At 52.2% G+C, this 19,355-nt stretch overlaps 3 protein-coding genes across 3 annotated transcripts in view; 2 read left to right on the top strand and 1 right to left on the bottom strand.

Moving 5' to 3' along the window:
- DOC2B (double C2 domain beta) overlaps nt 1-9,002 on the top strand; it is a 38,597-nt gene extending 29,595 nt beyond the window's left edge. The window contains exons 5-9 of the mRNA XM_064166424.1: nt 3,074-3,200; nt 3,379-3,536; nt 5,739-5,820; nt 5,997-6,093; nt 6,788-9,002. Coding sequence (XP_064022494.1) covers nt 3,074-3,200; nt 3,379-3,536; nt 5,739-5,820; nt 5,997-6,093; nt 6,788-6,924 — 601 coding nt within the window. The 3' untranslated portion in view covers nt 6,925-9,002. The remainder of the gene's footprint in view (nt 1-3,073; nt 3,201-3,378; nt 3,537-5,738; nt 5,821-5,996; nt 6,094-6,787) is intronic.
- A 101-nt stretch (nt 9,003-9,103) lies between these two features.
- LOC135187591 (pinopsin) lies at nt 9,104-13,757 on the top strand. Its single transcript, XM_064166425.1, has 5 exons — nt 9,104-10,915; nt 11,477-11,659; nt 11,913-12,058; nt 12,269-12,508; nt 12,961-13,757. The coding sequence occupies exons 1-5, from the start codon at nt 10,567-10,569 to the stop codon at nt 13,102-13,104; spliced, it is 1,062 nt and encodes a 353-aa protein (XP_064022495.1). The 5' UTR covers nt 9,104-10,566; the 3' UTR covers nt 13,105-13,757.
- Nucleotides 13,758-15,711: 1,954 nt separating this feature from the next.
- The window catches only part of TEX14 (testis expressed 14, intercellular bridge forming factor), a 37,991-nt gene continuing 34,347 nt past the window's right edge, over nt 15,712-19,355 (bottom strand). Inside the window, exons 32-34 of the mRNA XM_064166136.1 lie at nt 18,809-19,305; nt 17,739-17,990; nt 15,712-16,593 (exon numbers count right to left, since the gene is read on the bottom strand). Of these exons, the coding sequence (XP_064022206.1) occupies nt 19,272-19,305 (34 nt within the window). The 3' untranslated portion in view covers nt 15,712-16,593; nt 17,739-17,990; nt 18,809-19,271. The remainder of the gene's footprint in view (nt 16,594-17,738; nt 17,991-18,808; nt 19,306-19,355) is intronic.

Genomic DNA, 19,355 nt, shown 5'->3' on the forward strand with positions numbered 1-19,355 from the left:
CTGATTTTTTCCCACCGCGTCGGTTCCCTGTGAGAAAATCCAAGCTGGTGTGATTGCATTGTGCCTGCTTCCAAAGGGAGGGCAGGAGCTGCCCCTGGCTCAGGCTGCCTGCCTTCGCCCGTGGGCCAGGGCGCCACCAGCCTGCCTGAGTTACAAACTGTCCTGGTGATGATGAGCCACAGCCAGCCTGAGTCCAAGGGCTGGCACAGAACTCTGTGTCTGAACCACCTCGGCACTACACACAGATGGGCACAAAATGTGAGTATCCTCCTGAGAGGTGGCCACAGGTGCCGGGGGAAAAGAGGGCTAGGAGAAACTTGGTGATGTCTCCAGCTCCACTGTGCAGCTCAGGGACAGCAGCTGAAGGTCTCTGAGCTGCTCAGGGGCTGGTGCCCGCAGAGTTACTTGGTCGGGGGGAGCAAGGGGCTTCCCTGGGGCTCAGTGTGATTCTCCTGCCTCTCCCACTGTGACACTGGAGGGGCTCTCCCTGCCACCACCACTGAAATTTTCCAACCTCTTCCTTCCTGGGTGTCTGCCCATCCCGGGTGGTTCTGGAGCTTCACAGTGTGTAGGACATTGCATTTGGTATCTTTTTCTTGTGCTTCCGGGGTGCATCTGGACATTGTCAGGGGAAGATCTTATTAGTCGTGTTCTGATGAGGTAAAACTAGCACCAAAGCCTCCCTCTCCTGGGTGTAAAAATATAGCCCTGGCTGTCAGCTCCCTGTGAGGTCCACACTCCTCTCTCTTCAGCCCAGCTCTCCTCCAGAGCTCTTGCTTTCCCTCCAGCCCAGCTCTCCTCCAGAGCTCTTGCTTTCCCTCCAGCCCAGCTCTCCTCCAGAGCTCTTGCTTTCCCTCCAGCCCAGCTCTCCTCCGGAGCTCTTGCTTTCCCTCCAGCCCAGCTCTCCTCCAGAGCTCTTGCTCTCCTCCAGAGCTCTTGCTTTCCCTCCAGCCCAGCTCTCCTCTAGATCTCTTGCTCTCCTCCAGAGCTCTTGCTTTCCCTCCAGCCCAGCTCTCCTCCAGAGCTCTTGCTTTCACTCCAGCCCAGCTCTTCTCCAGAGCTCTTGCTTTCACTCCCCAGAGCCTTGGCCAGATGGGTGTGGAGTTGTGCATGCCTGGCAAGTGCCACTTCTTGTCTGGAGCTGCCGCTGCTCCTTTTTCTGTTTTGTTCTGTAGAAGGGAGGTGAGAGGAGGAGAGGAAATAGGAAATATTGTGCCTGCATTTGAGATTCTCTTTGAGGATTTTACTGTTGCAATGGGGTGGGGGTTTAGTGGGTATCTATAGTAACGCTGCAGCCAGCTATGGTTTTCTGGAAAGCAGCATTCCCCAACTTGGAAACTGGAATTTGTTTCCAGACCTTCTTCTTCTGTTACTCGCTGGCCCTGACAGTCCTTGTGCTGGCTCCCTCATCATCTTGTTACTTATCTGTGGGCATGAAGATGGTCAAACCCTTCCTGGATGCAGCTTCCACAGACAAACCATCCAGGCACTGCAGAGGCCTGAGGCATGGTGTGCAGTTCATTACTCTGAGGCAGGATCACAGGGCACCATTTCTCTATAATTACTCTTACCTCTTTCTGAAGAGGTCTCACTTGTTGAAACCTGGCAAGACAGGATTTGATCCCTTGAGAAATGGGCACCAGTGGGAGTGGGTGAAAGACAGAAGAAATCAGGAGCTTTTAAATGGACAAGAAAACTTTGTAGGGAAATTAAACAAAGAGAAAGGAGGAAAAGGAAAGGAAGGCAAGGAAAAGGAAGGGGAATGCCATTCCTTTACTGATGAGAAGCCCCACTGTATGGTTCCCATGGGAGTGCAGGATGCACCCTTGAAGATGGCTTTCCTTGTCCCCAGCTCCAGGCAGTGCTGCTGGGGCCAGCTAGTCCCTCACAAGGCAGCCAACACCTCCTGGCCCCTTCGCTGGGATTTCAGGAGCTGTGAGCAGAGGCTCTGTGCATTCACTAACTTTGCTCTTCTGTCGTCTCTCCTGATGCCTGGAATGGGCTGGGAAGCAGCAGAGAAGTGACTCATTAGCTGCCAGCTCAGGGAAGGCATTTATAGCTCTGCCATGGCAAGCAGCCTTGGCTCTGCAGCCTGCCACTGCCCATGGACGCAGGCTGCGTCACCGCCCGTGCCTCGGGACCCGGCCCTGCCAGGGCCCCGCTGGGGCTGGGAGAGCTTCTCCTGGCTGAGGTGTGGTGTGTTTTGCAGGCTGCGGCTACAAGTGCCTCCTGCTTTAGTCTGCATGTTGGGAGAGGTGGCAGAGGACCTCCTCCTGTTCCTGCATGGGGCAGCGAGGGCCCCAGCACCAAGGGACCCCCTGAGAGCTGACACACTCAGAAGAGTGTCTAAGCTCTTTGGTGGGGAGGGACCTTTCTCTTGGCCATGCAGTCTGAGAATGGATTTAGGCAGAGCCACCTCAGCTGGGCAGGATGCAGCTGGGCTGGCAGCAGCTCAGAATAGTTTTAGTCACTGATGATTTTGGTGCCTTTATGGAAGAGCTATTTGGATACTTGAGGCTCTGGGTTGCTTTGCTGACAGTGCCTGGGTTGGGCTGTGTGTTGGACATAGCAACTGTGGCAGTGCAGGTCATGATGTTCAGAATCTGTGAGCATGTCCCTGGAGGGACCCCAACCCCTGAGAGGGTGACAGCCATCCCGAGGAGTGCAGGAGCCAGGATGGGGTTTGAGGAGAAGAGATGGCCACGGTGGCTGTGTGGCTCAGCTGAGGTGTGCAGGTAGCTCCATGTGGGGGGCTGCATGATGGATCTGGGAGACGTGGTGTAGCACAGCCTCTGTCTCCTGCATCACCCCTCTGCTTCCCCAGAACTGGTCCCACTGTCCTGGTAGCCTTGGGTCTCAGCTGCAGAGGTGAAGCAAACCAAGGTATCAGATGCCACACTGAAACATTGTGAGCTGCCCTGGCTACGCTCTAGCAGTGGGTTGATGCCCTCCAGCTGCCTGTAAAGAAGCTGCCTTGTCACTGACCTGGGGAATGATGGCCTCGAAGTTGTGTCCTCGCTGGGGGGGACCTGCCCTCTCCTCAGCAGCCCTGCTAAACCTGTGCTTGTTGCAGGATCTCAGTCTGTGACGAGGACAAGTTCCGCCACAACGAGTTCATCGGGGAGACAAGGATCCCACTGAAGAAACTGAAGCCCAACCAGACCAAAAATTTCAGCATCTGCCTGGAGAAGCAGCTGCCGGTGAGTGGGCCCTTCAGAGCAGTGTACCCCACGCTGGGCTTGCAGGTAGAGCAGCTTCCTCCTGGGGCGTGTGGGAGCAAAGGGTGTGCTCAGGGATGGGGTGAACATCCCTGGCACCGGGGAGTGGGTGTTCAGATGTCCTGGAGCAGCCCCTGGACTGGCTGTGTTTCCTCCACAGATAGATAAAACAGAGGACAAGTCACTGGAGGAGCGTGGTCGGATCCTCATCTCCCTCAAGTACAGCTCACAGAAGCAGGGGCTGCTGGTGGGCATCATCCGCTGCGCCCACCTGGCCGCCATGGATGCCAACGGCTACTCCGACCCCTACGTGAAAACGTGAGTGATGCTGTGTGGCCACACCGGCAGGGCTGGCGCTGCTGCTGGCAGCCCCTGGCCAAGCCAAGCTGCCTCCTCTTGCCTCTCTCTGTAGTGGAAGTAAATTGATCTCATTAGGGGATGCAAATGAGGGCATCGCGGCGGCAGCTTCTGGTCCCTGCCGCGTTATTGCCCGGCAGCTGTTCCAGATCCACTCAAAGCACAGTGGGTGCGGGAAGCACCCGGTGCCCTGTGGCCATGTCCGGGCCAGTGCCTTGTCCCTGCTGGTTCAGCAGTGACTGTGTAGTCATGGTGCCACCCTGCCAGGCTCAGCACTGCCCCCTGGCATTGCCCTTGTGTGGGAGAGGGGCTGCGGCAGGGATACAGCCCTGGGGACAGAACTGAAGGCCCAAAGCAGGCAGGTGTGGTTGGGTTTTGCTGGTGGTACAGCCCCAGCCTGGCAGGTGATGGGTCTGAGCACAAAGATGGATACTGCCCAAGTAGGATGAAGCCTGTGCCTGATGGTCCTGGACCTTGCTCAGCATGTGGAAGAGGCTTTGCTTTCCTTCTCAGTGACTCCCAGCACCTGCATTTCCTGTCTGGTGACCCCCAGCCTCAGCTTTCCTTCCCGGTGAACCCCAGCCCTTGCTCCCCCTCCTGCTGGACCCCAGGCTTTTCACTCCTGGAAGCCCACACTATACCTGCTAGGGTTGGGAGGGCTCCTGGATGAGGTCTGGCCCTCCTGGCTGGTGGCACAGGAGCAGCAGTGTCCCAGGAACAGGTAATTAATCACCACCTTCCAGGGGTGCCAAGGGAGAGGAGGCTCTAGCCCAGCTCCCAGCCCGGCATTGGCAAGGCTCTAATTACAACGTGTGTCTAATTAGGTCAGACAGCACTTTAATCGCAGTCCAGGGCTCGGGTGACTCCAGGGCCTGGTTAACAGGGCCCAGGGCACATTTACTGGTCCCACTGACACTTTGCAATGTAAATGACTGTTAAGAGCCTTCCTGCTGGAAAATGCCAGCAATATTAAAAACAAGAGGCATTAAAATGACTCTGTTGGGCTGCTGGCACTCAGCCTCACCCAAGTGGCTCAGGGAGGCTGATCTCATGCAGGGGTTGAAAAGAGAAGCTGAGGAAGACCATAGTTTGCTGTCGCAGAGCCCTGCACCACCACAGCTCCTGGTTTTGGGTGGATGACATCTTTCATTCTCTGCAAAGCATGGAGGAGCCAGGGCAGAGTCCTCCCTGTGCCCATCCTATGTCCCTGTCCCCAGGGTGCTGATCCACACTTTGACACTTTCAGGGATGTTATTTGTTAAGGCAGAGTTGCTGGGAGGCCAGTGACAGAGTTTACTGGCAGCACCTTCCCATTTAATTGTTTGTTAGGAGTGAAGGTGTTCACACAAAACCCCACTCCTGCTCTTTCAAATGCTCCTGGGAGGCTCAGTCCCTGGAGCAAGATCGTCGGTCGGTTTGAGGTGCCCCTGGTGCTCTCTGGGGTAGGTTGTACCTGCAGGGCTTAAGTCAGAGCAGATAGACAAGAGATGCTTCTTGGAACAAGCCCTAATTTTTTAATTATGAGCAAGATCTGGAAAGTGTAATAAGGAAGCAGAACTGATGTTTAAAGGAGCAGAACCAAGACAAAGCAGTGAAGGATTTGCTTTGGCCTGGCCCAGACTTGAGGTGTCCGCTCAGCCTGAGCACACTTTAATTTCATTTGCTTTCTGGCCCTGCTGATGCACCACAAAACATCTGCAGGAAACAGCAGTGCCAGAAGCTGTGGCTGCTGCACTTGCTCCTGCATGTGGGTTCTGTCTCTTGGGAAGGCTCTGGATGAGCAGACCAGGCACACAGTCCCAGGTCTGGACTAGTTCTGAGATGGGAGCATTTACTTTAGGATGCTGGAGCATGCGTGTGGTGCCAGTGTCCCCTAGGGACTGGAGATGGGATAATCTGTGCTCTCTGATGGCAGCTGGCAGCTTCCCTTGTCCTAACTTGGGACACACTGCTTCCCTCCAGACATTCCCAGCATTTTGGCATTGGAGGATGGAGCTGCAGGTCCAGGGGTCTTAGACATCCATCTCACCCTGCTCATGCAGCTGCAGGTGCCTCAGCCTGTGCCCAGGCTGCAGAGGAGGGCCTGGGCAGTCCTGCCTGGTTTCCTTTCTGGGCGTGGGTACAGGGCCTGTGTGTGACTGTGCTGTGTTGGTTTCCTTGCAGCTACCTGAAACCAGATGAAGACAAGAAATCAAAGCATAAGACAGCAGTGAAGAAGAAGACTCTGAACCCTGAGTTCAATGAGGTGAGTTTTCACCAGCTGTGGTTCTCACCTGGGGGCTTTTCTCAGTCCTTGGACCTAAAAGGAGGAGAAAAACCAACCTCAGTCACTAGGTGAGGGGTGGAGGTTGAGTTCCCTGTGGGTGGCAAAGAGCAACAGCCCAGCGAGTTCATCCTGACTCTGTCTTCACTCCCCAACAGGAGTTTTGCTATGAGATAAAACATGGTGATCTGGCCAAGAAGACCTTGGAAGTTACAGTGTGGGACTATGATATTGGGAAATCCAACGACTTCATAGGTGAGGGAGTGAGGCACTCCAGGAGACCTCCTCAACCTCTGTTTTTTTGTTTTATCTTCACCTCCTGTGCCTCCTCTTTTTTTCATCTGCTGCTCTCCTCATGTTCTCCAGCCTTCTGGTTTGTGCTCCATCCCCATGTTCCACTCTGTTCTGCTTTTACCTATTTCCTACCCCTGAGCCTCTCCTACAGCCAGCCCTACTGTTCCTTGCTTCAGACACCCCCTGTGAGGAGCACTCAAGCAGGGAGAAGACCCAGCCCCTCCCACCTTCTCTTTCCAGATACTTTATAAATAAACCCCAGGTTCAGCAGGGTTTCATTTGTCTCTGTTGGACACTCAGGCTGGCTGTGATTCTGTTCCTGATCACTGATTTGTGGCTAACAAGTGCCCAGTACCTGACAGCCACTGCAATGCAATCAGGAACCAGCCCTCAGCACATGTATGAGCAGCCTGGGGCAGGTCCCAGACTACAGCTCTGAGGGGCTGGGGAAGCTGGGCTGTGACTGCCCGTTGTGTCACTTCAGGCTGTGACATCAGATGCCATCAAGGCAGCTGCATGATCTGGCTTCATCCTTTGGCATCCCCTAGCGCTCCTTGGTGACTATGCATCCCCTAGCATCCCTTGGCACCCCTCAGCACTCCCTGCCTGTCTCTGCACTCACCTCTCCTCTCCCCCTCCCTGCCTGTCTCTGCAGGTGGAGTGGTGCTGGGCATCAATGCCAAAGGCGAGCGGCTGAAGCATTGGTTCGACTGCCTGAAGAACAAGGACAAGAAGATCGAGCGCTGGCACACGCTAACAAACGAGCTGCCAGGGGCCGTCCTCAGCGACTGAGCGCCACGGATCCACTCCCAGGGCAGCCACAGCCTTTGGACTCCTCTCGTGTGGGGCTTTGGATATGGGGGATGGTGGCACTGGGGCAGCCGGTTGAGCGGGACAGCCCTCACCACAGCCCGGCTGCAGGGAAGCCCTTCCCAGGGGCCGGGGCAGCAGCGGTTTGCTCTGCTCAGCAGGTCCCAAGCTCTGAGGCTTGTCCAAAAGGCCTCTTCACACCCTGCGGCGCTCCTACACGCGTGCCCTCGCCTGGGCGGGCGCAGCCAGGTGCGCGCCACGCGCCTGCATGCACTGCGGCTCTGACTCCTCTCCTGACTTTGCTCTACGGAATCAGCTCCTCGCTGCCTTGCAACCCAGTGGCAAAATGAATGCGTCTGTCTCCTTTGTATGTCTCAGCCGAGCAAAAGGCCTCCCCTCAAACCTGGGGCCTTTTGCTCAAGGCTGTTGTGCCACGTCGCTGGTGGTTTGTCAGTCTCTGTGGTTTGGGCCTCTACAGTCTTTTCTGCATTTAAAAGCTCCTCTGTTGGAATGGTTGTGCCCCTTGATAACCTTTGGGAGACTCTTTGCTTTCCTTCCAGGAGTGTTGTGCTCGTCCTCTCCAGGTGAAGTGAACCAGGCAGGCTGACAGACCACTCTTGCTCCCCAGGGAGGCTTCACATGTCCAGAAGTTAGGAGGGGGGCAAAATAAAAAGCTCAGTGAAGCTGTGGACCAGCAGCAAAGTCCCTGTAAAACCACTTCTTCCCTGCCAGGTTTCAGCATAGCTATCTTTTTTTCCAGCCAAGCTACGTTTTTCTATCAATTTTCCTCCTCTCCTCTTTTTTTCCCCCACCTTTTCCCACCTCCAAAACACAACCAAAGAGCTCTAAGCTGTCACCTGAGCCAGCACCGTGTTCACAGAGATGGTTCAGCTCCAGTGTGGCCATTGGGTTGGGTTAATTTTCTGGCTCAAACAGTACCTAGCCCAGTTTTCCATGTTCAGCACAGGAATGAAGGGGTCATTTAGTAGTAGTAATCCTTTCTGCATCCAGTGGGGTGAATCCTGTGGGGATGGAGCTCCAAAGCCTCATCCCACCGGGCACTGGCTCTTGTGCAAACACAACAAATGTGTGTTGGATATGGGGGATGGTGTGGGGGACAATCAAAGAGCCAGGGCCGGTGGGATGAGCTAAAATTTTCAACTGCCTGTTTCACCCCACCAGGGATTTTGTCAGCCTTTCACCTCTCATGCCATCAGAAGAGCTGCTGGTTGCCCATCGCCTTCCCTGTGTCCAACTTCTTTGGAGTTTGGGCAACCCAACCTTTATTTTTCAAAGCGGTGAGTGTGTTATACCTTGTTTGATATCAGGGGGAGGGGAAAAACCCCCACCAAACCAGTGTTCCTAGGGGAATTTTCTTATTGGAAATGTTCCTGTTTTTCATCTGGAACAGGTTGTGGGTAAGTCCTGCCTGGGGGTGTTCAAGGCCAGGTTGGATGAGACCTCGAATGGCTGAGTCTAGTTGACAGACATTGCTGCCCATGGTGGGGAGGTTGGATGAGATGATCTCTAAGGTCCCCTCCAACCTAAGCCATCCTAGGATTCTACAGATCTGCATGGATCTGGCAGCTCCTCAAGTAGGATGTTCCAAACTCATCCTCTCTCTCACTGGGCCAGCACCTTAAAGCCTGGTTTAGGGTTTGAGCTTCCACATGCACCAGGTTGCCTGTGCCTCCCTTTTCCCACGGTCACTTTTCAATCCATGGTTTTCAGCACATCCTGCCAGGAAATTGGCTTATGCTTAGAGGTGGAGTAGGACATGGGGCATGTGGTGTGTTTATAGGTCCCTTCACTTTGCCCCCCAGTCTTTTCTAAGTGGAGATCTGTCCATCCCAACTGCATGCAGAGTGGTGGTCACCATGCCTGGCCTTGTGCAATGTTTGATACAGATGTTTTGCTACCATGTGAAGGCTGCAGAAACTCTCTGTATCTGCATCCTAACCAACTTTTGTATTTCAGTATTATCTCTCTGTGTACTTTTGGTCAGATTTGTTAATATTTATAAGAAGAAACTAAAATAAAAAGGGGAAAAAGAAAAACAAGTGGATGCCAGCAGTGCAGTTTTTGCATCTCCTCACGTCAGTACTACGGTGTGTAAACTCAATGTGTTGCAGCACTCCTCAGAGCACCGCCAAGTGAGGCCACAGCTGGAGTACAGGATCGAGATCTGGGCTCCCCAGTTCAAACTGGAGAGAGTCCAGCAGAGGCAACTGCAGCATCTGAGGAGGAGAGGATGAGCCTTGGGTCTATCTATCCTGGAGAGCAGCCTGAGAGGAGGATATTCTTGATGCTGATCAATAGCCGAAGGTTGGAGGGCAGGGGGATCGGCCCAGACTCTTGTCAGTGTGGCCCAGGAGGTTCCACCTAAAAAAAGCTGCTTTTGTGTGACGGTGCTGGAGCCCTTGAGCAGGCTGCTCAGAGAGCCTGTGGAGCCTCCTTCTCTGGAGAGATTCCAAACCTACCTGGACACTGTGATCCTGGACAACTTGCTCTAGGTGAGCTTGCATTAGCAAGGGACTAAGTGATCTGTGAGTGACCCAGAGAAATTAGATGAAACGCTGGGGCCTGGTGAAGACTCAAGGGAGTGGGAGATGATTTTAAACCAGCACATGGGGTGCTGCTTTGTTCTTCGCTTTCCAGTCTCTTGTTGCTGCAAAAAACAACAACCAGACAAACCCAAACCAACCCCATAATGTTGCTGACTCCACATCCCCACTTTCACTGGGGACCCTGCTGTGTCAGCAGGATGATGTGAGGTTGTACAGGGTCTGGAGGGTGAAAGGGAGATTAGACAAAGCAGGATTAGAACCCCACTAAATCTCTGGTCTTTCTGCAGGTTCCATTAACTTCTCATCACTTAAGGTGCTCTTCATCAGCATTAGAAGGGGGTTAGAGGCACCCCTCTGGGCAATGCCTTTTCACTGAGCCAAGTCCTTGTATGGATTTTGCCATCTCCAACGCTGTGACCATCCTGGGATGAAGGTGCTGAGACCTCTGCCTGTGCTGGGAGGGGTCCAGGTGCTGCCTGCCCCATGGCTGCTCTCACTCCTCATTTCATGTATATTTCCCCCCACCATTTATATTTTCAGAAGTGACTACTCAGGCAGCGTGTGGCCAGGCTGGTCAGGAGTACTGAAGGCAATCACAGAATCACAGAATCAGCATGGTCTGGGGTGGAAGGGGGACCTCCAAAGGTAGTCTAGTCCAACAACCCCTGCAATGAGCAGGGACATCATCTGCTAGAGCAGGTTGCTTAGAGCCTTGTTGAGCCTGACCTTTGGGGCTGTGTTCCTGGGCAGCCTGTTTGGGGAACAACAGCCAGTCCCAGGTGCTGAGGAGGAGGGGCCAGGCTCATGGGGGAAGGCAGCTGGGATGTGCTGTTCAGCCATCAGCTGTGGCTTGAGTCACTCTTTATCCCCTCCAGAATAAAGAGCTGATTATTAAAGGGGAGGAGGACAAGCCCCTCAGATTGAAAAACAGCTTAAGGGTATTTGACTGCAAAGCTCCCTAGGCACGTCAGACTCTCCTGTGTTATAAAGGGCCTTCGCTTTTGGGGAGGTTCACCTGCATCAGCTGGCCTGGTACTGCTGCAGCTCCTGTAGATCAATGTTGTACTCCAACAGCTCACAGGAGCCTTCAAATAACGGGACCCCAGGGCCTTATGATGGCCCCCAGTGGCCCCACCAGGCTCCACGAAGCATGTACCTGTCGGTGGCAGTGCTGATGGGCTTTGTTGTGGTGGCTGCGTCAGTTGTGAACGGCTTGGTCATTGTGGTTTCCATCAGGTACAAGAAGCTGCAGTCCCCTCTGAACTACATCCTGGTGAACCTGGCTGTGGCTGACCTGCTGGTGACACTCTGTGGCAGCTCTGTCAGCTTCTCCAACAACATCAACGGCTTCTTCATCTTTGGCAAGCGGATGTGCGAGCTGGAGGGCTTCATGGTCTCCCTGACAGGTAATCCTGAGACTTGCTTTGGTCTTTGGTTGGTGCTGGTGTTTAGCAGCTAGGCTCTGGGGAAGGTTTCAGTCAGCTTGTTGTGACTCCTGGAGTCAATCCTTTCATGCACGATGTAAGACTCCATCAGCTGCTCTTTAGCACAGGGAAGGGTCGGGTCAGGTAAGATGGTTGGTCGTGCCAGGTCACCACAGGTCCTGTCCTAGTCTTCATAGTGCAGGAAATGTCTCTTGAGTGCACTGGGAGTCCTCACTCAGGATGTGCTTCAGGGGTTGCTGGCTGCTGTGTCAGCACATTGGTGGTTTGTGTGCACCTGCACACAGCCTTTTCTCCAGGACACTCCAGTGGAGGTACCATGGGCATCACCATGCCACATCACAGATGCCCAATTGCCAGCACCAATTTTAAGGGTCAGATCTTCTCACAGCTATCGCTGGCATAAGAAAAACCTTTTTACAACAATATTGACTTTCACAGCTCCTCATCTGCCACATCCTGGCATGGGCACCAGAGCAGCAGGAGAGCACATTCCTAGGACATAAACCCTCCTTCTCCCCACAGGTATTGTGGGACTGTGGTCCTTGGCCATCCTGGCCTTTGAGCGCTATGTTGTGATCTGCAGACCCCTGGGAGACTTCCGATTCCAGCACCGGCACGCGGTCAGCGGCTGCGCCTTCACATGGAGCTGGTCACTGCTCTGGACGACACCACCACTCATGGGATGGAGCAGCTATGTGCCTGAAGGTAGGGGAGATGTGCTTCAGACTCCATGGTGTTGGCTTCTTGCATATAATTTCTCAGGTAGGGGTAGTTGGAGCATGTTTAAAATGTGAACACCTCCCGCTTCCTCAGTCAGTAATTCTCCACTTCAGGACACACTGCAGCCCTTCCTACACATCTGAGGGACCCCAGAGTCCTGAATCTATTTTTTGAGCCTGTTACTGAGCCCCATCCAAGCCTTTGGTCAATTTAGCATTCTGAAATTGTTTTGGTCCAGGTCTGAGAACATCTTGTGGGCCCAACTGGTACACTGGTGGCAGCCACAACAACAGCTATATCTTGGCCTTGTTTGTTACCTGCTTTGTGATGCCACTTAGCCTGATTCTCTTCTCCTACACCAACCTGGTGATGACCCTAAGATGGGTAAGTAGGACAGGTACAGGTACATTAATACTTTCCACTCTCAAAGCTGCAGGTGAGGCACAGCTCTGTTGGGATGAAGAGCCTCTTGGCAGCTTTTTGTGACAGTCGATGGAGCTGGCATCTCCTGCTGCTGATGTCAGAGCACATCGGGAAGGAGGTGCTGATGGAGGTTGTTACCAGGTGTGCCTCTCTTTTCCAAACTCCTCACAGGCTGCGGCACAGCAGAAGGAATCAGACACAACCCAGCAGGCAGAGCGGGAAGTGACGCGCATGGTGATCGTGATGGTGATGGCTTTCCTCATCTGCTGGCTGCCCTACACCACCTTTGCCCTGGTGGTGGCCACCAACAAAGACATCATCATCCAGCCGGCACTCGCATCCCTGCCCTCTTACTTCTCCAAGACAGCCACAATTTACAACCCAATTATCTATGTCTTCATGAACAAGCAGGTAAGAGAGAAAGCTGCAAGATAATGAAGCCACAGCTTCTCTGGGGCTTCTGGAGAACACCTTTATGGCCCCATGAAATGTGGAGGAACTTTCTATCCTCCCTGCAAACATAGACACAGGCTCAATTCAGGTGTTAATGATGTAGGCAGCAAGGATTTGGGGAATAGCAAGGGAGGAAGCAGCCTCTGAGCCTGAGCAATAGCTCATTTTCTGCTTCTGTGATTTTATGGGGTCAGGGAACTTAATTTTAGATCACAAACTGCTCATTGAGCAGACAAAGCAAACAGAATGGAAGTTTTATTGTAAATAAACCACCAGAGTCTGCAAATAGCCAGGAAGTGATAGAGATCTCACTCTAAATAGAACAAGTGTTCAGTCCCAGCCTCTGCTACAAGCCACAAGGTGGACAGGAGCTTCTGTCACAGCATGTAACCTGTGTTCTTCTTGCCCAGTTCCAGGGTTGTCTGCTGAAAATGATCTGCTGTGGTCACCATCCTTGGGGGACAGGAAAAACTGCTCCTGCTGCTCCCAGACCTCATGCGGGCATCACTGCAGAACAGATGCAGAATAAGCTGTCACCATCCCACCCTGTCTAACTGCTGTCAGATCCTGCCTGAACCAAGATGGAGCTCCAAAACCTCATCCCACCAGGCACTGGTGCTTGTGCAAACACAAGATTCATTGTGACACCTGATGAGATGAGCTAAAATGTTCCACTGAATATTCCACCCCACCAGGTGTTCCTATTTGTCATCTGGAATAGGGTGTAGATGCCTCCTGCCCTTCCAACCTAAGCCATCCTAGGATTCTACAGACCTGCATGAATCCAGCAGCAACTCGAGTAGGATGTAGCATCTTATAATTAGTTTAGGGTTTGACCTTCCACATGCACCATGTGCCTCCCGGAGTCACTTTTCAATCCATGTTTTTCAGCACATCCTGCCAGGAAATTGGCTTATACCGAGAAGTGGAGTAGGACATGGGGCATGCGGGGATATGTGTGTGTGTATATGCCTTTACTTTACACCAGTCTTTTCTAAGTGGAGAATTGTCCATCCCAGCTGCATACAGAGTGATGGTCATCATGCCTGGCCTTGTGCAATGTTTGATACCGATGTTTTGCTACCATGTGAAGGCTGCAGAAACTCACTGTACCTGCATCCTAACCAACTTTTGTATTTCAGTATTATCTCTCTGTGTACTTTTGCTCAGAATGGTTAATATTTATGATATGAAACTAAAATAAAAAAAGGGGGGAAAAAAAAGTATGCGTGCTTGTGCCTTTGCATACGCGCTCATGTTTGCCTTTGCATACGCTCTCACATTTGCCTTTGCGTATGTGCTCATTTGCCTTTGCGTACACGCTCATGTTCGCCTTTGCGTACACGCTCGTTTGCCTTTGCGTACGCGCTCATGTTCGCCTTTGCGTACGCGCTCACCTTTGCCTTTGCGTACGCGCTCACCTTTGCCTTTGCGTACGCGCTCATGTTTGCCTTTGCGTACGCGCTCACCTTTGCGTACGCGCTCACCTTTGCCTTTGCGTACGCGCTCATGTCTGCCTTTGCGTACGCGCTCACCTTTGCGTACGCGCTCACCTTTGCGTACGCGCTCATGTCTGCCTTTGCGTACGCGCTCACCTTTGCGTACGCGCTCACCTTTGCCTTTGCGTACGCGCTCATGTTCGCCTTTGCGCACGCGCTCACCTTTGCGTACGCGCTCACGTTCGCCTTTGCGTACGCGCTCACCTTTGCCTTTGCGTACGCGCTCACCTTTGCCTTTGCGTACGCGCTCATGTTTGCCTTTGCGTACGCGCTCACCTTTGCGTACGCGCTCACCTTTGCCTTTGCGTACACGCTCACCTTTGCGTACGCGCTCATGTCTGCCTTTGCGTACGCGCTCACCTTTGCGTACGCGCTCACCTTTGCGTACGCGCTCACCTTTGCCTTTGCGTACGCGCTCACCTTTGCCTTTGCGTACGCGCTCATGTTCGCCTTTGCGCACGCGCTCACCTTTGCGTACGCGCTCACCTTTGCCTTTGCGTACGCGCTCATGTTCGCCTTTGCGTACGCGCTCACCTTTGCCTCTGCGTACGCGCTCACCTTTGCGTACGCGCTCATGTTCGCCTTTGCGCACGCGCTCACCTTTGCGTACGCGCTCACCTTTGCCTTTGCGTACGCGCTCATGTTCGCCTTTGCGCACGCGCTCACCTTTGCGTACGCGCTCACCTTTGCCTTTGCGTACGCGCTCGCCTTTGCGTACGCGCTCATGTTCGCCTTTGCGTACGCGCTCATGTCTGCCTTTGCGTACGCGCTCACCTTTGCGTACGCGCTCACCTTTGCCTTTGCGTACGCGCTCATGTTCGCCTTTGCGTACACGCTCGTTTGCCTTTGCGTACGCGCTCACCTTTGCGTACGCGCTCACCTTTGCCTTTGCGTACGCGCTCATGTTCGCCTTTGCGTACACGCTCGTTTGCCTTTGCGTACGCGCTCATGTTCGCCTTTGCGTACGCGCTCACCTTTGCGTACGCGCTCACCTTTGCCTTTGCGTACGCGCTCATGTTCGCCTTTGCGTACACGCTCGTTTGCCTTTGCGTACGCGCTCACCTTTGCCTTTGCGTACGCGCTCATGTTCGCCTTTGCGTACACGCTCGTTTGCCTTTGCGTACGCGCTCATGTTCGCCTTTGCGTACGCGCTCACCTTTGCGTACGCGCTCACCTTTGCCTTTGCGTACGCGCTCATGTTCGCCTTTGCGTACACGCTCGTTTGCCTTTGCGTACGCGCTCACCTTTGCGTACGCGCTCGCCTTTGCGTACGCGCTCATGTTCGCCTTTGCGTACGCGCTCACGTTCGCCTTTGCGTACGCGCTCACCTTTGCGTACGCGCTCGCCTTTGCGTACGCGCTCGCCTTTGCGTACGCGCTCATGTTCGCCTTTGCGTACGCGCTCACCTTTGCCTTTGCGTACGCGCTCATGTTTGCCTTTGCGTACGCGCTCACCTTTGCGTATGCGCTTGCGTTCGCCTTTGCGTACGCGCTCACCTTTGCCTTTGCGTACGCGCTCGCCTTTGCGTACGCGCTCATCTTTGCATACGCGCTCATGTTTGACTTTGCGTACACGCTCACCTTTGCGTATGCACTCACGTTTGCCTTTGCGTACGCGCTCACGTTCATGTTTGTGTACGTGCTCATGTTTGTCTTTTCATATGACTTGCTTTGTGCCTTTTCCACACCGGTCCTTTCCATCACGTATATTCACACCTTGTCTTTATACCAGTTTTGGCCTCAACCTCTCTCATCCCCCCCTCCATATTACACAGACATAGAGAAGGGCTTGGAGGTGGGTGGTTCTTTGACTTGACATGATATTATCTTATTGCAGGATCTGCCCCTGTTTGGTGGGATTGTATCAGTATTTTTTTCCCCCTTCCTGTGCCACTGGAAGTTTTTTAAGACCAAAGACAAGATCAGTCATGTTTCCTCACAGCAAAACCTTCCATGCTCCTGTTTGGTTGTGTAGTTGGGCTGAACATGGCCCAGGTGTGATGGTATCTCCACAGTGGTTCACAGGACAAAGCTGCAACACCCTCCCTTGCCAGACGCAGCTGTGTGTGTAGTAATTGTTCTGTCTGTGAAGTTTAAGGTCATGCTGCAAAACTGGCAAAAATCCAGCATGGAGTGGAGACTGTTAATAAGCAGCAATAACCACTGACACTTTGACATCCATCTCTTTTACCAGTTGATGGAAGGTTCCACAGAAAACCCTTCAGCTCCTGCTACTGTAGCTGCCACTTCTCTCTGGGCAAGTTTCACATATGCCACCTTAATGGATAACAAAACAAAAAAGCATAGCTCAAGGACACAGAATTATTATCTTAAATGTCAATTAAGATATAAGAAGAGTCTTTATTCCAGATTTCAAGAGGAGGATGGAAACTCCTAGAGTCTGAGGCAGTTTATGTGATTTAGAAGCCCATGAATAAGGCTTCTAAACACAAAGTTTAGCCCCGACTGCAGACAGCAGCAACCCCTGGGACACAGTGGTATCTTCACAAATGCATCATCAGCTTGGCTGCCTCCATGGCTAAATCTGTAAAAAATTATATTCTGAACACTTAAATTGCTTTAAAAACGAGACTGATCCACACTCACGAGACCTAAAGGTTCACTCTCCCCTCCCCAGTTTCCTTTCCATCGCAGATCATCCATAGGGTCCAGACCCAAGCACACCTCACTCCTCACCACCTCCCACCACGTGTGCAGTTGCAGCAAACCTGTGAAGGAGTGAGCTCAAGGAGCACTGCTAAAAGTTGTTCATCATCTGCCTAAACTGCCTCCCTAGCATGCCCTCCAGCGCCTGCTAATAGGCAGCCAAAGAGGCAAATTGGGGCTGGCAGATTGCTGATGAGATTTGGGAGACTGAAGCTTGTTTTCCTCTGCCTGAGCTTCCCTGCACCAAAACAAGAACAAAATAAAAATCCTCACTTCAAGACCGCCACAGTGACAGTTTTCTTTGTGTCTTCACCAACTCCCAGCAGGGTCCTGCCAGCACCTCCAGAGAAATGCAGCACCAGGGGCAGTATTCCCTTTCCCTCACTCCCCTCGCTGTCCCTCGATCTCCCTCTCTCTACTTGCTCTCCCGCACTCAGAACTGCTTGCATGCAAGAGGCTCAGAGAGGAATTAGAGCAGCTCAGTATCACTGTTTTAATTTAATTAATTGGCCTTTCATTCCCTGAGAAGCTGAAAAGCTTCATTAGATGAGCCCACTCTGATCTTCTCTGCCGTCTTTGGCTGGTCCTTGTTTAATTGTTCCTGTTAATTACAGCTTTTGTGTCCAGGCTTTATGTTATCACCAGGGTGATTTGCATTCAGGCTCCATGTAAATCTGGAAAAGTACAAGCAGCTGGAAAACTGCAGTCTGCTGCGTTCTGGCCTTGATAAAAAGAGCAGACAGGCTATGGGGGCTACCTGAAAGGCTCTCTGCCACCAGAAATAAGAGTTCTCCACATTAAGATTAAGAGAAGATAGGGAAATGGTTCCATCATCTGCTCCCTTTGCTCTGACAGGTAAAATAGAAAAAGAAACCCAAGAAGCTGAGGAGGTTGCACACTGCAAGGCACTCTGCAGCTACACACGTGTGAGAACACATTTGGGCTTGCTCCACCCAGCACACTGCTGCAGCCCTGCACATGTTCATTACTTTTCATTTAATTAAGCAAGCCTGTGAAACATACCAAAACGTTGTCCAAAGGGAGACTGAAGGGCCCTCGGCTGCTTGTCTGTTGTAGGTCACAAACCATGAAGAGGAGAATCCCATAGTGAATTTCAGATTTCCTTTTGGCAGGAGTTGGTCATTAGCCTCCGCTCCTTGCAATACACAGCCCCAGGCTGACTAAAGCAGATCCTGTTCCAGCTGCTTCCGCCAAGAATGTGAAGTTCCACATGCAGCAAAGACACAGACCTCCCACTGAAAGAAAACCAGGTACCTGCAGTGGATACAAGCCCTGGTTAGAAAACGTTAAACTCAAGTGTGTGGTGCACAGGACCACTGCTGTCAGGTGCAGAACTCACACTGCAGCCTCCATGCTGCTGGTGCTCCAGCTCTGCCATCACTACTCCAGGACTAAACCGATGAGAGGTTTTATTTTTCTCTTGATCTCTTCTGAAGGAAGTGTGCCGGTTCACAGCACCTCCCTTGCACAGCTCTATGAGTGCCTAGTTGTAAGGCACAGTCAGATGACGATGAAGTGAAAGAAAACAAAAAAGGACCCCTAGAACAAAACTCCAAACCCAGATAAAGAACCATCCGGCAGCAGGATAACCTTGGAAACTTTTTAATAGCATTGTAAAACCCAAATGAACAGTGCCAGGCAGCACTCCCACACCTCAACGGGAACATAATAGCAACACGTGGGGCACCCAGCTGTGCTAAGGCAGCTACAATCTCAGTGTGTCTTACAAAGGGACAATCCTCACACCTCCTGCAACTCAACAGTAGTTATAACAAGACACATAGTAAGTCAAATATTAAGTCATGCCCGAACAAATTCTGAGCTAAAGCTCAGTTCTATTCAGGGACCCTTTTTTCTTGTGGGTCAGGCCTACCAGAAGTGTGGCTTCTCTAGCCGTGCAATATCAACCAGTCTTCCTGTCGAATGCCAGCAGGCAATGTGTTGCTGCAGTCTCTGGAGAACATTGCCTTTCTCTCATTAGCTTTTTGCACAGCAATTAATCCCCTTAATCAGTCAAATCAGTTCAACACTAGATCACAAAAGCACTAAGAAAAGAGAAAACAAGAAATTACCTTGTTAAATTTAATGAGCAAGGGAAAACACACACGGCACAGGCTGCCACCGCACCCCATGCTCCACCAGGGGAAGGCTGAAGTGCCCGAGCAGTACTAGCAGCCCTCAGGATCAAGTCTTTGGGGCTGCTCCACTGAAACCTGCAGCAGGCAACAGAGCAAGGAATTCTTCTGCATGTGATGCTCTCACAATCAAAAAAAAACACAACACACAGTCAGCTTCCTAAGGATGCTCTAACAGCTCTGGGATGTTGCTGGTGCTGCATTCAGGAGCAGCAGTCGAGTAATGCCAGGACTAATTGGTACAATGCAGAACATCAGATTTTCTTCTGTCCTTTCTGCTGCAGTTAAATGAGTTTGGAGCTTTCCAGTTGTTGGTGTGGTCAAAGTAGGTTGTGATTCACAGGCTGTACTGTACAAGCAGCAGGTAAGCAGGTGATAGAACTTATTTTCACTATTTTAATCACTCAAGAGAGCTCTGATCCAAAACAATTATCCTGTAGGAAAGCAAAACAAAAAAAAGTTACATTTTTTCCCCTTATGTCAG

The sequence above is a fragment of the Pogoniulus pusillus genome, chromosome 27 (genome assembly GCF_015220805.1).
Source record: "Pogoniulus pusillus isolate bPogPus1 chromosome 27, bPogPus1.pri, whole genome shotgun sequence".
NCBI lineage: Eukaryota > Metazoa > Chordata > Aves > Piciformes > Lybiidae > Pogoniulus > Pogoniulus pusillus.

What these genes read in the sequence shown, in the direction of transcription:
- LOC135187591 (XM_064166425.1), top strand. Translation starts at nt 10,567, where the DNA reads ATGTTGTACTCCAACAGCTCACAGGAGCCTTCAAATAACGGGACCCCA. An exon ending in CTTCATGGTCTCCCTGACAG is followed by an intron (nt 10,916 to 11,476) that starts GTAATCCTGAGA and finishes TTCTCCCCACAG; the next exon opens with GTATTGTGGGACTGTGGTCC. An exon ending in ATGTCTTCATGAACAAGCAG is followed by an intron (nt 12,509 to 12,960) that starts GTAAGAGAGAAA and finishes CTTCTTGCCCAG; the next exon opens with TTCCAGGGTTGTCTGCTGAA.